Genomic DNA, 14,268 nt, shown 5'->3' with positions numbered 1-14,268 from the left:
AAGGCATCGGAGATAGTGCCCTTCCCTAGGCCCCCCCTGGAGCAGAAACGGGGGAATCATCGGTTCTGCCTGGTCGCAAATAGGTCCATCTGGGGAGTACCCCACCTTCGGAAGAGCTGGTGAGCCACTGCCGGGTGTAGAGACCACTCGTGCTGAGAGGCAAAATTCCTGCTCAAGCGATCCACCCTGACATTCCAGGCACCTGGCAAGTGGAAGGCTTTTAGGTAGATGTTGTGGGCTATACAGAAGTCCCACAGACTGAGGGCTTCATGGCAGAGGATTGAGTTTCGTCTTGTCTGTTGATACAGAACATCGAGGCCGTGTTGTCCGTGAGGACCCTGACTACCTTTCCCTCCAGGTGCGAGTGGAAGGCCATACATGTCAGTCACACTGCCCTGAGTTCCTTGACTTTTATATGAAAGGGTAGGTCTTGTAGAGACCACAGGCCTTGGGTCTGAAAGTTCCCCACATGGGCCCCCCAACCCAGGTCCAACGCATCGGATAGCAGCTCCAACGACGGGACCCTGTCCCTGAACGGAACCCCTTGGGGCACGTTGTTTGGGGCGGACCACCACCACAGGCAGGTGATCACCGAGTTTGGCACGGTGAGGACTTTGTCCATTCTGTCTGTGGCCTGGGAGAACTGCGAGGCCAACCAGAGCTGGAGGGGCCTCATTCTTAGTCTGGCATAATGGAGTGCATCTGTGCACGCAGACATGTGACCCAGCAGTTGCAGGCAAGCCCTGGTTGTCATCACTGGGAACCTTGTGACCGAGTCGATGAGCCCTTTCAGGGTCTCAAACCTGTCTGGTGGGAGAGACACCCTGGCCGACGTTGTGTCCAGTAGCGCCCTGATAAACTCTATGCATTGGACTGGGACTAACATGGACTTGGCGTTGTTTATCAACAGTCCCAGGGCAGTACATGTGGACAGGAGGAGCGCCACATGATCCCTCACCTGCGACCGGGAGGTGCCTTTGACTAGCCAGTCGTCCAGATATGGGAATATTTGGACCCCCTGGCATCTGAGGTAGGCCACTACCACCGCCATACACTTTGTAAAGACGCTGAGGGCAGTGGACAGACCAAACAGTAGGACCGTGAATTGGTAGTGACTCCGTCCCACCACGAAACAGAGGAAGTGTTTGTGCCCCTCGAATATGTGGATGTGGAAGTACGCGTCCTGTAGATCGAGGGCAGCATACTTGTCCCAGGGATCCAGGGAGGGGATGATGGAGACCAGGGAAACCATGCCGAACTTGAGTTTCACCATGTAGTGGTTCAGGCCTCGCAGGTCCATGATGGGCCTGAGCCCCCCTTTGGCCTTCGGGATAAGGAAATACCGGGAGTAATACCACTTGGGCACAGCCTCTATAGCTCCTAGGTCCAGGAGCCGCCCCACCTCCTGCTCGAGCAGAGCCTCGTGAGAGAGGTCCCCCAGGAGGGATGGGGGCAGAGGTGGGTTGGGCGGGGAGCAGGTAAATTGAAGGGTGTAACCTTGGGAGATGGTGTTGAGGACCAATTGGTCCGAGGTGAGCCGCGACCATTCAGGGAGGAAAGCACACAATCGATTGGGCTTTACTGGGGGTAGGTCCCGTCTGAGAACCAGCAGGGTCCCCCCGAGCATCCTGTCAAAAATGCCTTTTGCCTGCCCGCCCGCCTGCCCTTAGAAGACCCAGGCTGGGGAGCAGGCTGAGATTGCCGTTGCGGGCACTTTCTATAGTCCCGCCGCTTTTTGTGGGCAGCCTCGTACTTTGGGAGGGCGGCCTGGGCAGGAGCCTGCTGCGGCTTGAACTTGGGTTTTGCCGGAGGAGGGACATAGAGGCCCAAGGTCTGGAGGGTCGTGCAGGAGTCTTTCATGCCATGCAGCCTTGTGTCTGTTTCCTCAGCAAACAGAGCCTTCCCGTCGAAAGGGAAATCTTGCATTGATGACTGCGCTTCGCTGGAGAGGCCAGGGAGCAGAAGCCATGACGCCCGTCTCATGGACACCACTGAGGCCATGGACCATGCGGCCGTGTCCGATGCATCTGAAGCGGCCTGCAGGGATGCCCTTGCAGCCGCCGCCCTTTCCTCCACAAGTGCCTTAAACTCCTTATCGCGCTCCCGGAAAGAGTCCTCAAACGTGGGGAGGGATTCCCAGAGTTTAAACTCGTAGTGGCCCAGGAGAACCTGATGGTTTGCTACTCGTAGCTGAAAGCTTGACGAAGAATAAACTTTTCTCCCCAAAGTATCCAGCCTCCGAGAGTCTTTCTTCTTGGGGGGTCGAGGCTGGTTGCCCCTGCCGCTCCCTGTGGTTGACCGACTTGACCACCAAGGAGTTGGACTCCGGGTGGGTATACAGATATTTGTGTCCCTTCGTGGGTACAAAGTACTTGCGCTCCACCTTTTTAGAGATGGGAGCCAACGAAGCTGGTGTTTGCCACAGGGCATTTGAAATTCTTGCCACCCCTTCATGGAGAGGCAAGGCCACCCTGCCCGGTGCTGAAGGGGACAGCACATTGAACAGGGAGTCTGAGGGCTCTTCCATCTCCTCAGCCTGGAGGTGGAGGCTCGCTGCCACCCTTTTTAGGAAGTCTTGGTGGGCCTGGGAGTCCTCCTGCGGGATGGAGGGGGGCGAGGCTGCAATCAGCTCCTCCAGATGGGGCGAGGCCAGTGCGGTGCTTTGGGTGTCATCCTGCACCGGAGGATCCACCACCTGGACGGACTCCAGGCATGGTACCGAGGACACAGGTCCCCCCGACCTTTTTTCTGGTGGTCGAAAGAGGGATGCCGACGGTGCTTCTGAGGCCCCGGCGGCCACGGTGCCTGCTGGTACCACTGGGCCGGCCACAACACTTGGTGCCATTACGCTTGCTGAGGCACCAGTGGGGCCAGCTGTTCAGGCTGGCTAGCTAGGCCTGTAGACGAGCAGCTGTGAGGGGAGGCCAGGCTGGGAATGATCCGCTGCTGCCTCTGGACCAGGAGTATCGGCGGTGCTGGGATCTACGCCAGCCACGGGACCACGATCTCGATGCGGAGGAGCGGCACTGACGGTAGTAGTTGCTTTGACGGGAGGACCCGCGTCGGTGAGATGCAAGCATTCGATGGCCGGGCTTTGGTGCCTTGGCGGGGACTTGGAACAGGAGTCCGAGAGGGAACGGCATCAACGATTGTGTTGCAACCAACTGTGGTATGTCCTGTGAGACGAGGACCGTTGGCGACGTCTGCCACGGTCCCGGCGGTATTCGCTTCGCAAAGACAAGCGGTGCCGGGAATCCCGGTCGGACGGCACCCATCCGGACAGTCTGGCCGGTATTGAGGGCAATCCACATGGACTGAGCCCTGAGTGGTGTCGGGAACGTTCCCTCAACTGAGACTGGTACTGGGCCATTGGTGACTATGGTGATCCCAGTCGTGGCATGGGGCCAACATCGGCAGAGCTCCGAGCACCGGCATGGACACGATGTCCCTGGCTGCCTGGAGGGCTTTGGGTGTAGATGGCATCCGGACACCCGGAGAGGCCTGCTCCGAAGGGGCCGGACTACTCTGCTCAAAGTGAGTCGGAGGCCTAGAGCCCGATGGGGATCAAGGACTAGCTGACATGGGCCTAGCCTCTCTCCCAGACTTCCTCTTTGCAACGGCACCGAGGGGAGTCTTTCCGGTCCTCTTGGCGTGCCCCATGGATGGGGAGCAGTGCCGACTGGACGATAGTACCAGAGGGTCTCCACGTACTGATGCCGCAGTGCCAGGTACCAGTTTGGAGTGGCATGCTGGGGTTGGGGCCAGCGCCGACTCCATCAGGATGGCCCGGACCCTAATGTCCCTTTCTCTTTTGGTCCGGGGCTTGAAAGACTTACAGATCTTGCACCTTTCGCTGATATGGGTTTCTCCCAAGCAGCGCAGACTATCCGCGTGCGGGTCGCTCCTTGGCATAGAGCGCATACAAGAGCCGCATGACTTAAAGCCTGCGGTGCGGGGCATGCCCCGGCCTGGGCTCAATGACTGACTGACTACAGGTACTACTGAACAAACAAAGAGTTCTGGGGACGAGCTGCAGCAAGGCTGGGGCTGAGCAGTTCCGACAACCTTCACTGATGGCAAGAAGGAACTGAGGGTGAGGGGAGAGCAGCCCCCCTTATACCGCGCCAGGCAGACGCCACTTCAGGGGCTGCAGGGGGGTGCTCCCCTCTACAGGCACTGCCAGGGGGAAAATTTCCGGCACCGGTGCATGTGGCGAGCATGCACACCTATTCTGGAATACACATGAGCAATCACTCGAAGAACCACCAGGGGATCTTGCCACTGAATCTACGTCAAGCTTGCTGAAGAGAATGTGGGGCCTTGAGAGTAACTAACACACAAAATGGAGCAGGTATGGCAGGACTCAGTCACACTGCAGTTGCCCCAAAACAAGCTAAACCAGCAGTTTTCAAACCGGGGCACACATACCCCTAGGGGTACATGAGCTCTCATCAGGAGGTATGCGAGAAAAATCCTGTAATGGAAACCAACGCATTTTATTTAGTACAGAGGTTTAGTATTTGGGGGGCAAGGAGGAATGTTCTGGGGGGCAAGCAGCAACACCAGCCCCTGCACAGCGTAGCTTGGAGAGGGACCTCCACTCCCTGACTCACCTTACCAGGCCAATTTCGAACTTTTTGAACTGAGCCTCCCCTTGGAGGTACAATTTTTGGTTGCGCCCCGACCAACCAAGACAGACTGCGTGGCCTGCTGAGATGAGGTTTGCCCCACAGTTTGAAAACCTCTAGAAGCTGTTGCTAAATAGAAGGCAGAAATCTGGGGAGGCACGTGACCCCACATGCCCGCACCCACTCATCGCCTCTGTCTCTCTCAGATAGAGGTACACAGTAGACTATATAGTATGCAGCCAATAAAGTTGGAGCTAAATAAAACAGCACTTCAGTGTTATGTGGGGGAGGAGCAGAGTATAAAGTAAGGGGCTAGTACAGCGTAATCCTCTGCAGATTAAGGAGTGAGTACTCACTGCATAAGGCAGTCCTCGATAGCTGTGCCTCTGGGTGGCTTCATAGCCATGACTGGAGTATACATTCTTCTCATCGACAGCTGGACTAGCTTCCACGGACTCTGGGCTGCAAAAAATTGCCAGAAGACAGACACATCAGTGTAGCACCAAATTCCCCCTTATCAGGCACTTGCCAATATCTCAGCATTCTCCTCTTTCCCACTTGGCACAACTGTAAATGCACTGTTAAGAGATCTCAGGGAAACTGAGGTACATTATCCACTTCACAATGTGGCTCATACATGGAGGATGGGGGTATAGGATAAACCTGTGATTGACAGAACAGGCAGCTAAGCAGAGGTCATGCTGAATAAGGAGTAACTAACTCATCTCCTCACGCTGAAGCAGGAAAGGAGTAAGAAACATGCTGACACAGCCAGCCACATTATGTGCACACTCTCATATTCCTTCACGAGCTTCCCATTCACCTCTGGATACAGTTCAAGATTTCCTGCCTTGATTTTAAAACCTTCTACGGACTTGTTCTATCTGGGCCTATCACACCCTTCTTGTCCCCCATTCCACACCCTCTGCCTGGCCAGTGCTGATTTAGTCTCAGTCTCACCACACTGACACACCACCACGTTCTCCTCCGCTCAGTCCAAAAAGAGCATCTCCAAATTGCAGCTGAACACACCCCTCCTGCCTTTATGCCTGTTGTTCTTCCTCTCAGCGCCGCTGTACGCTGACAGGAGAGATCTATCCCGGTGGCATAATTAACCCCCCCCACCCCACGAGTGGTGGTAGCTGTGTCGGCAGGAGAGCATCTGACATAGCACTGTCCACACTGGTGCTTTTGTCAGTGAAACTATGTTGGTCGGGGTGTGTGCTTTTTTTCACACCCCTGACTGACAAAAGTTTTGCCGACAAAAGTGCTGGTGTAGACAAAGCCTTAGTGTCACTTAACTTCACAGTGTTTGGGGAATATAATTTGTATGGAAGATACAGTTGTCCTAAAAAAAAATCTTGCACAGTTTGGGATGGTTAAGATAATTCCATGTTGCAAACAAGGGTCAATAAAACTCATAGCTTGGACAGAAAAGGGCCACAGGCAAAGCAGGTTGGCTTTGTGCTTCCTACAATTGTTGAATGGGAATTTTGCTGCTAACTTAAAGTGACAGTGCACATTTTCACCACATGGTGGTGAAAAACATCAGGTCAAAATCAATTGTACAGTGTGCTATTGGTGAAGGACTGCAGGAGTCCTGGGTAGAGGAGGGATAGTTGCAATTCAGCAGAGGGAAGTGGTAGGTAACGAGGTCAGCAACAGAATACCAGAAAGGAAACATCCTCTCAACTGAGAAGCATTCCAAAACAGGAGACGGAAGAGGACACACTACTACTGCACGTGCACCATTATGGCTGCACTGAAAACGAGACAGGAAGTAACTGAATCACATCTGTAGTTCTAGGGCAGAGCCACGCTTAAAATGCTGCAGCAGTACAGCTGCGCTGCTGTGGCGCTTCTGGGAAGATGCTACTTCGCCAACAGGAGGCCTTTTCCCATCAGGGAAGGTGCTCCACTTCCCCAGGAGGCAGCAGCCGTGGCGATGGGAAAAGCCCTGCCATCAATATCGTGCTGTCTACGTCGGGGGTTAGGTCGGTATATCTGCGTTGCTCAGGGGTGTGGCTTTTTCTCACCCCAAGCAAAGTAGTTATACTGATGTAAGTTTATAATGTAGACCTGGCCCCAGTCTCCCCTTCAAAGATTATAGCATGGGAGAAAGGACAAAGCAGACAGAAAAGCAGGATTCTCTCTCCTGGGTCTTGTGTTGCTAGTGTGAATCCAGCAGAACTCGAAACACTAAGGGCATGTCTACACTACAAAATTATGTCTACTTCAGTTACATCGGCATAGAGCCACCACAGTAATTAAATCACTTTTGTGTGTCCACACTACACTCGTGTCAATGGTTCGTGTCCTCACCCGGAGCGCTTGTACTGACTGTGCTGTCAGTGTGGGGCATTGTGGGATGGCTTCTGAAAGCCAACAACAGTTGATGTAACCAATGCAGTGTCCTCAGTGCCCCTGCATTGACCTAGCTACATTAACTCTACACTGCTTGTGAAGGTGGAGATATTCAGTCAGTACAGCAAGGCAGTTATGTTGATGGGAGCAAAATTTTAGTGTAGACACTTACATAGTTACGTTGACATGAGCTGCCTTGCGTTGATCTAACTCTGTAGTGTAGACCAGGCCTAAGGCTTTGTCTATACAGGGACATTTAGGAAAATTAATCTGCATTAACTAAAGGTGTGATTTTAAAGTGGATTAGTTAAACTGCATTAAGCGTTTAATTCAGTTTGGTTTATGAATTAAGCTGAACTGAATTAAGGGTGGAGCACCTACAGCCTCCAAGGCAGCTTCAGAGATAAACAAGGCTAAGATGGCCAGGCCCTTCAGCATACACTGCCACTCACGTTTCCACCTCCGCCCTGAACATGAAGGATAAGTTGATGCTGAAGACCCTTACAAAACACTGCCTAGCAATGGAAACTTCATCAGTGACAGTGCAGCCAGCTAATACTTATTATTCAGAGCCAATGCCTAGCTACCACCAACTTCACATGCCAAGATTCGTAGGGTTTCAGGGACTCTGCATATGGGGAAGTCCTTAGCTTTGAGGGATTGGTGCAGAATGCTTCAGACGCAAACCTACTGTGCTAGAACTGTAGAGAGGTGGGTAACTCCACCTGGCACACAGCAGTTGAAACCAACTCAGGCTTACATTTTGAGGATTTTTCTTTCAAAGCACATCAGGCTAGCTCTATGCTGGACATACACAAGTCTCACAGCTGGGGAAGGAAGACTGTGCCCTGTAGAAGGGTTGGAGGGATTCTGAATGCTTTGAGTGACATCTGCAGGTAGATCTGACTCCCCTACATGTCCTACTTGATCTCCAGGCAGAAAACATGCTGAATGTCTTAGCCTGTTACCAACATTCTCCTGCTGCAGTTTAAAGTTACTGAGATCCAAGACTTCAAAGTGAAATAAGGCACTGAGGTAAGAGGTGCTGATGGTTACAAAGCTAGAAATAAAGAAGTGGTCCTGGACTCAGTGATCCATCAGATCATAGAATCATAAACGTGTAGGACCGGAAGGAACTCAATAGGTCATCTAGTCCAGTCCCTTGCACTAAAGGTAGGACTAAGTATTATCTAGACCAGTGGTTCTCAAACATATTTGATCGCGCCCCTCTTCTTCGTGTCTGTAGTAGTTCCCCCCCCGCACAAGTACATATACTGCTAACAAAAAAAAAAAAAAAATCAACGTGCAACTCCCACAAAATATTAAAGCCAATGCGGCACTGATTCAGACGGTGCCATTTAACTCTCTGGCCGACCAGCTGTGTGGCAGCGCGACCGCCAGCCGCAGCACAGAACTAAGGGTGGCAATGCCGTACCATGCCGCCCTTCCTCCTGCCCGGCTGGCGGCGGCAGTTCTGCCTCCAGAGGTGGGCACCCAGCCAGCAGCCGCTGCTCTCCACTCCGCCTTCCCATGCCTCCCAAGTATACATTCCGTGCCCGTCCCAGTTTGAGAACCCTACACCGCTGTTTCCCAAGCTGCAATTTAAGCTCATTATTTCTTGTCCTGTCCTCAATGGCTACGGAGAACACCACTTGAAGACTGTAATCACATCTGCCCCCTCCCCCGCTTTCTCTTCCCCAGACTAAACCAACCCAATTTTTTCAATCTAACCTAAGTCATGTTTTCGAGACCTTTAATCATTTTTGTTGCTCTCCTCAAGACTTTCTCCCATTCGTCCACATCTTTCCTGAAGTGTGGTGCCCAGAACTGGACACAATACTCCAGCTGAAGTCTTATTAGTGCTGAGTAGTGTAGAAGAATTTTTTTCATGTCTTACTTACAATACTTCTGCTAATACAGCCCAAAATGATGTTCTCTTTTTTTTGCAACAGTGTTACATTGTTTACTCATATATTGGGGTGTTAATGAAAGAATCAATGAAAAATAACCATACTAAGAACCACTGGACTGGGATGGGAGGGCCACAAAGAAAAGGATACCTGTAGCAGGAGTTGCCCTCCCCTGCCTTGTGGTATCCCTGGCAAAGTTCCTTCGCTTTCACCCGGCACTGCTACTGATCCCTGTTACACCCCTTTGCTTGCATCCCCAGTGCAAGCTGCCTGTTCCGCAGCTGTGTTTGTATCATGGACTCACAGGCCCTAGGCTCTCTCGGCTCCTTACGATCTCCGGGAGGAACCCTCCTTCATCGTGACAGCCCTTCTCGAGGGGACCATACTCTCTTGGGGGATAAGCCCCGGGCTCCAGTGCCTCCTGGAACCACACCTCTCTGAACCTCCAGGATGCCTGTCTCTCACCATGGGCCCCTTCTGGGAGTCTTCTTGCTTGGGACCCTCATGGGTATCACAGTCTGGGAGAAGCTTAGCCAAGACTCTGGTGCAGTGTGACTCCCCTCAAGGCATGATGTCCAGGGCAAGAAGTCTCCTTGGCTTTGGCACTTCCTGGGTCCAGTCTCGGAGCATTCAGCACCCCTGTTCACACTGTGAGTTCCCCGCAGTGAGTCCACCTGAATGGGATGCCTGGGGAAGCCTTGCATGCCCCCAAAGGGCCCTGCACCCCAACTCCACAGTCAGAAATGACTCTCAGCCAGTGTTGTAAAACAGAAGGGTTTATTAGTCAACAAGAACATAGCGCAGAACGGATCTTGTTAGCACAGAGAGTAGGACCATTCAGTAAAGTCCACCTTGGTGAGAGGGAAACCCCAGAGTCTTGGAATCCTGACCCTCCCCCTGAGTCTGACCCCTTCCAGCTGCCTAGCTTCCATCATGCCCATAGCCCCTCCTCCAGTCTGTGTCGTTTCCTGGCAAAATGTCACTTGGTTCTCAGGTTACGAAGGGGTTTGGCCATTGTCTACATGCAGGCAGCTGGAGCAGTCTCATCTGCCCCTAGGGGTCTCAGCAAAAGACACACACCCTTATCTCCACCGCGTAGGCATTAGTGTCATGCGCAGGGGAAACTGAGGTACATACAGTATTCATGCAAAACATTAAGGTTCACATACAACTAAGGGGAAAAAACCCACTTCCTCACGGCTTGCACAGCGTCTTCTCTCCACAGGCCCTGGAGATGCAACACTTCTTGCCTGTTCCAGGCAAAAATGCATCTAGTACCTCTCTGTATGTGCTGGACACAAAAAAAGATGAGCTGCTAGGTATGCTTGCTAAGATGGGCAACCAGGAAAGGACATTTCAAAAAACATATAAGGTATCTAAAAGTGGGGGGCTTCCAGTTTCTACCACCCCTAAGTAATAGAGTTTAAAATTGTGAATAGAGAAGTCACTGCTGTGTGGCCTGGGGTTCTGTGGGACATTGGCTGGAGGACTGTTAGTGTTGACATGGCTCATGCAGTGTCTACACTCTCACTGCATTGACCACAGTAGGTCGATCATAGTTTTACACAGTTCAGGAAGGTGATTTTACTGTGTCACTGTAATGGGTCACTTATGTCAGTCAGAGATAAATTTGGGCAAAAATGCACAAACAGGCCCATGCAAGGCAAGTTACATTGACCTAACTTTGTAGTGCAGACTAGGCCTGAGAGATAAAGAGCAGGAGCAGCATCTACTGTGGGGAGCTTCTTGGTTGAGCACAATCAATATTCCAAGGGAGAAAGAGGACAGTTCATAACCTAACCCAAAGTCCTTCAGGATCAACGTTAACAGAGCTTGGGGTGGTCTGTCTGATGTTGGGAAGCACAAAACTCAGGTATGAGAATCCTGTGCTGACGATATCCTTAGAGAATAGGTAAATGCAAAGAAAAAAAATAAACAAGTGGCCCATCTCTCGGAGACAGTAGATGCAGTCAGGACTTCACTGAGAGATGCAGGGGAACAGAAGCTGGAAGTATACTGGTTTGATGATCTATACTATTATGGTCACCACTTTTACGTGACTATGATAAAATTTGTACAAAGTATGCCTTGTGAGGCATCACCTGAAAACTCAATCGTTGAACTTTATTGTCCTGGTAAAATACGTATAACAACATTGTACGTAAAGTAATACGTTTCTACTGCATAATGTTGTCACATGTTCTGGAGTTTGAAAAGCTGTTTTGGACCTGACTTTCTGAGACAAAGACATACTAGCCCCCCAGTTAGGTGTTAAAGAGCAAATCACCAGCTTAAAAAGCCATTCTTCAGCAACAGGAAGGTGTAAACAAGGAATTTACATTTCATCACAGGGATGGCTCAACCCTCACATCCACAATAGACTATTTTTATTGCCTGCACCCCAGATAGGAGTAATCCTCAAAGAGGGGAGGCTGACATAAAAGAGAGAGAGACAAACCTTGTGGCCTCCATTTCACCTCTCCTCCCATCTCTTTGCTCTTTACACAGTTCAGGAAGGTGATTTTACTGTGTCCCTTAGCAACATCTCCCAAAGAACTGAACTAAGGGGGAGTGGTCCCAGGCTGAAGAGAGACCCAGCCTGTGAAATTTACATCAGCATATGATGAGACAAAACCCTAGCTTTTAAGGACACTTAGCTTGTTAAGACAGTGTGACAGGATCCCCGGGGCACAACCTGGAAAAGTGTGACTGCTGTGCCCCCTTGACTCTCCAGCCTGGGCTGTCTCACACAATGTTATGCCAGTGACAAACAACAAACCCCTCTAGACACTGTGATCACTCAGTTATCAGCATGTAGAGCTCCACACCCAGCTAAATTACATGAATGCGCTCTCAGCCAGTCACGAATTATACAGAGAGGCACCAGCCAATCACCGCAGTTCCCAGCCTCTCACCCCAGAAATATACTGTCTTATACTGGTCAAGTTTCAGAGTAGCAGCCGTGTTAGTCTGTATTCGCAAAAAGAAAAGGAGGACTTGTGGCACCTTAGAGACTAACCAATTTATTTGAGCATAAGCTGCGCGAATGCATCCGATGAAGTGAGCTGTAGCTCACGAAAGCTCATGCTCAAATAAATTGGTTAGTCTCTAAGGTGCCACAAGTACTCCTTTTCTTTTTGCGTATTCTGGTCAAGACTCTCTTGGAGACTGCAAGCTCATTAGTTTGCCACTCTTACAAAGGGTAGTGGACGTGCAACAGCCCTTGTTAAACTGAGCTGAGATTTCCCAAGCACTTCCACCGAAAACACAGCGTTTTAGGTAAAATATAGCACAGATTTATTAACTACAGAAAGATAGATTTTAAGTGATAATAAGTAGCAGGCATAGAGATCAAAGTTGGTTACATAAAAAATAAATATAGAAACGCAGTCTACACTCAGACTAACCAAGATTTTAGTTGAACAGCTTTTCTCATCCTAATAGATGTTACAGGCAGCTCACAGTCCTTAATACAAAGGCTGTACTTCCTTTGAGCCTGGGACCAATCTCCCCAGTTCAAAGTCTTTGTCTTCCAGGTAATATTCCAGGTGTTAAGATGAGGGAGGAGAGAGGTCAAGTGGTGATGTTACTATCCCTCTTTTATACTTTCCTCCAGCTGCTAGAAAGATTCTTGCTGTGTCACATGAGTTAGGCCACCTCCACAGTGTACCTGCCTGCTGAGGAGTCTCTGAGATGGCCACTGGAAGAGTGGATTCCCTGAATGGGCCATCAAATCATGTCTGGCTAATCCTGATGTAAATCTGTCTCATTAGGTGCTCCTTTGTTGCCCCTGAAAAGCTGGCTGTGGACATCTCCCAAGCTCACAACATATTTCAGTAACACACAGCAATACTTCGTAACTTCAGATGCAATAGGAACACACAATTCAATGGGATAGTAATGTTCAACAAATCAAGACTTCTGAAATGATACTTCACAAGGCATAGAATTGAACATGGAGGTTTAAGGGTGCTATTTTGAGGTGCAGAGTGTCAGTTAGGTATCAGCTTGCATATTACTGTTATTTCTTTTGTAGCCAATCTTGACTTTTATGCATTATCACTTGTAACCACTTAAAATCTATCTTTCTGTAGTTAATAAACTTATCTTATTTTTTTTTATCTTAACCAGTGTGTTTGGATTAAAGTGTGTGGAAGCTCCATTTGAGATAAGCCAGGCTGGTGCATACATCATTTTCCTTTGATGAAATGATGGAGCTTGCGCTGTTCGGTAGCATGCACATTTCTGGGGGAACAAGGCTGGGACTAAGAATTTGCAGGTGTTGCCCTGTATGTAATTCATGAGTGACCGGTTACAGTGCTCATGTATTTAGCTGGGAATGAATCTGCATGCTGACGGCTGTGTGAGCAGGCCAGATATGGATGTTCTGACAGCACAGAGGTGTAAAAGGCACCCTAGGCTAGAGAATTAAGGGGACACAGCTGTTCAATGGTCCAGTTTGTACTCCAGGTAATGACACACCAGACTCTCTTAACCCACCCTAAATGAAGCCTCCTTTGGGGTAGAACATTACAGCTATCTGCACTAGCAACACCATACAAAAGAGATTTTAAGAGAGGAAGAGAAAAATACTGAAAAAGTTTGAAATTTTACCAGACAGCTACTCACCAGAGTCTGAAACAACAGTCCTGCCACAGGGTCAAAAAACAGAACCATGTGGAGAACTTCAGCACCCACAACCAAGGCTCATGCAAAGGGGGCACTTGAGGATTTCCCACAAGGATGTTCTCCCCGGAGCCTGTTCAAAGGGGGCAGCATATATCTTTTGTATTGGCCTTGGGAAGGAGGAATTCGATACCTTTGGATCTCCCCCTTCCCCTAATTGTGGTCTCAAGTTCATCTGTTCCCTCCATTCTGAGTTTGCCAGACATGCTGGAGTCTGAAAAGGAGCTCACCTCTGCCTCTGCATTCAATCACATGCATTCAGAGGAAACACCACTTACTCGGATCCTGCAGCCATATCTGAGTAGGATGTATCTGGTGTGGTGACTCCCAGAGCGATTGCAATGCTCATGACGTCCGTCAGGGATCACGGAGTCCAAAAGGTAGCGACTGGCTGCTCCAAGGGTGGGGAGGAGCCGCAGAGCCTCGGCCAGCACGTCACGGACATGGGGAAACCTAGCAGGGAAAAAACAGTATGTTGCATTTTTGTTAACCTTTGTTATATGAACATATTTTTCCCTATACCACTCCCGCATGGGGACTTTCAGAAGAGGGGGCGAGAGAGAGTAAGCAGCTTTCCAGCAGGTGGCATGCACAACCGCCTGTGCTTGTTGCTAAACTATCACCCTCAGCCCCAAAGTCCTTCTTTACAACCCGCCTCAACCTAAAAGGAGCCAATTTGC

General features: G+C 50.3%; 1 protein-coding gene across 7 annotated transcripts in view; it reads right to left on the bottom strand.

Annotated features, from left to right (window-relative positions):
* SETD5 (SET domain containing 5) overlaps positions 1 to 14,268 on the bottom strand; it is a 173,443-nt gene that overhangs the window by 87,083 nt on the left and 72,092 nt on the right. For all 7 annotated transcript variants that reach the window (XM_073350779.1, XM_073350782.1, XM_073350785.1 and 4 more), the window contains exons 2-3: positions 13,867 to 14,041; positions 4,985 to 5,090 (exon numbers count right to left, since the gene is read on the bottom strand). In XM_073350779.1, coding sequence (XP_073206880.1) covers positions 4,985 to 5,090; positions 13,867 to 13,937 — 177 coding nt within the window. In that variant the 5' untranslated portion in view covers positions 13,938 to 14,041. The remainder of the gene's footprint in view (positions 1 to 4,984; positions 5,091 to 13,866; positions 14,042 to 14,268) is intronic.

Source organism: Lepidochelys kempii, chromosome 7 (assembly GCF_965140265.1).
Source record: "Lepidochelys kempii isolate rLepKem1 chromosome 7, rLepKem1.hap2, whole genome shotgun sequence".
Lineage (NCBI taxonomy): Eukaryota > Metazoa > Chordata > Testudines > Cheloniidae > Lepidochelys > Lepidochelys kempii.
The sequence above is the reverse complement of the archived record's forward strand: the minus strand, read 5'-3'. Positions and strand labels throughout refer to the sequence as shown.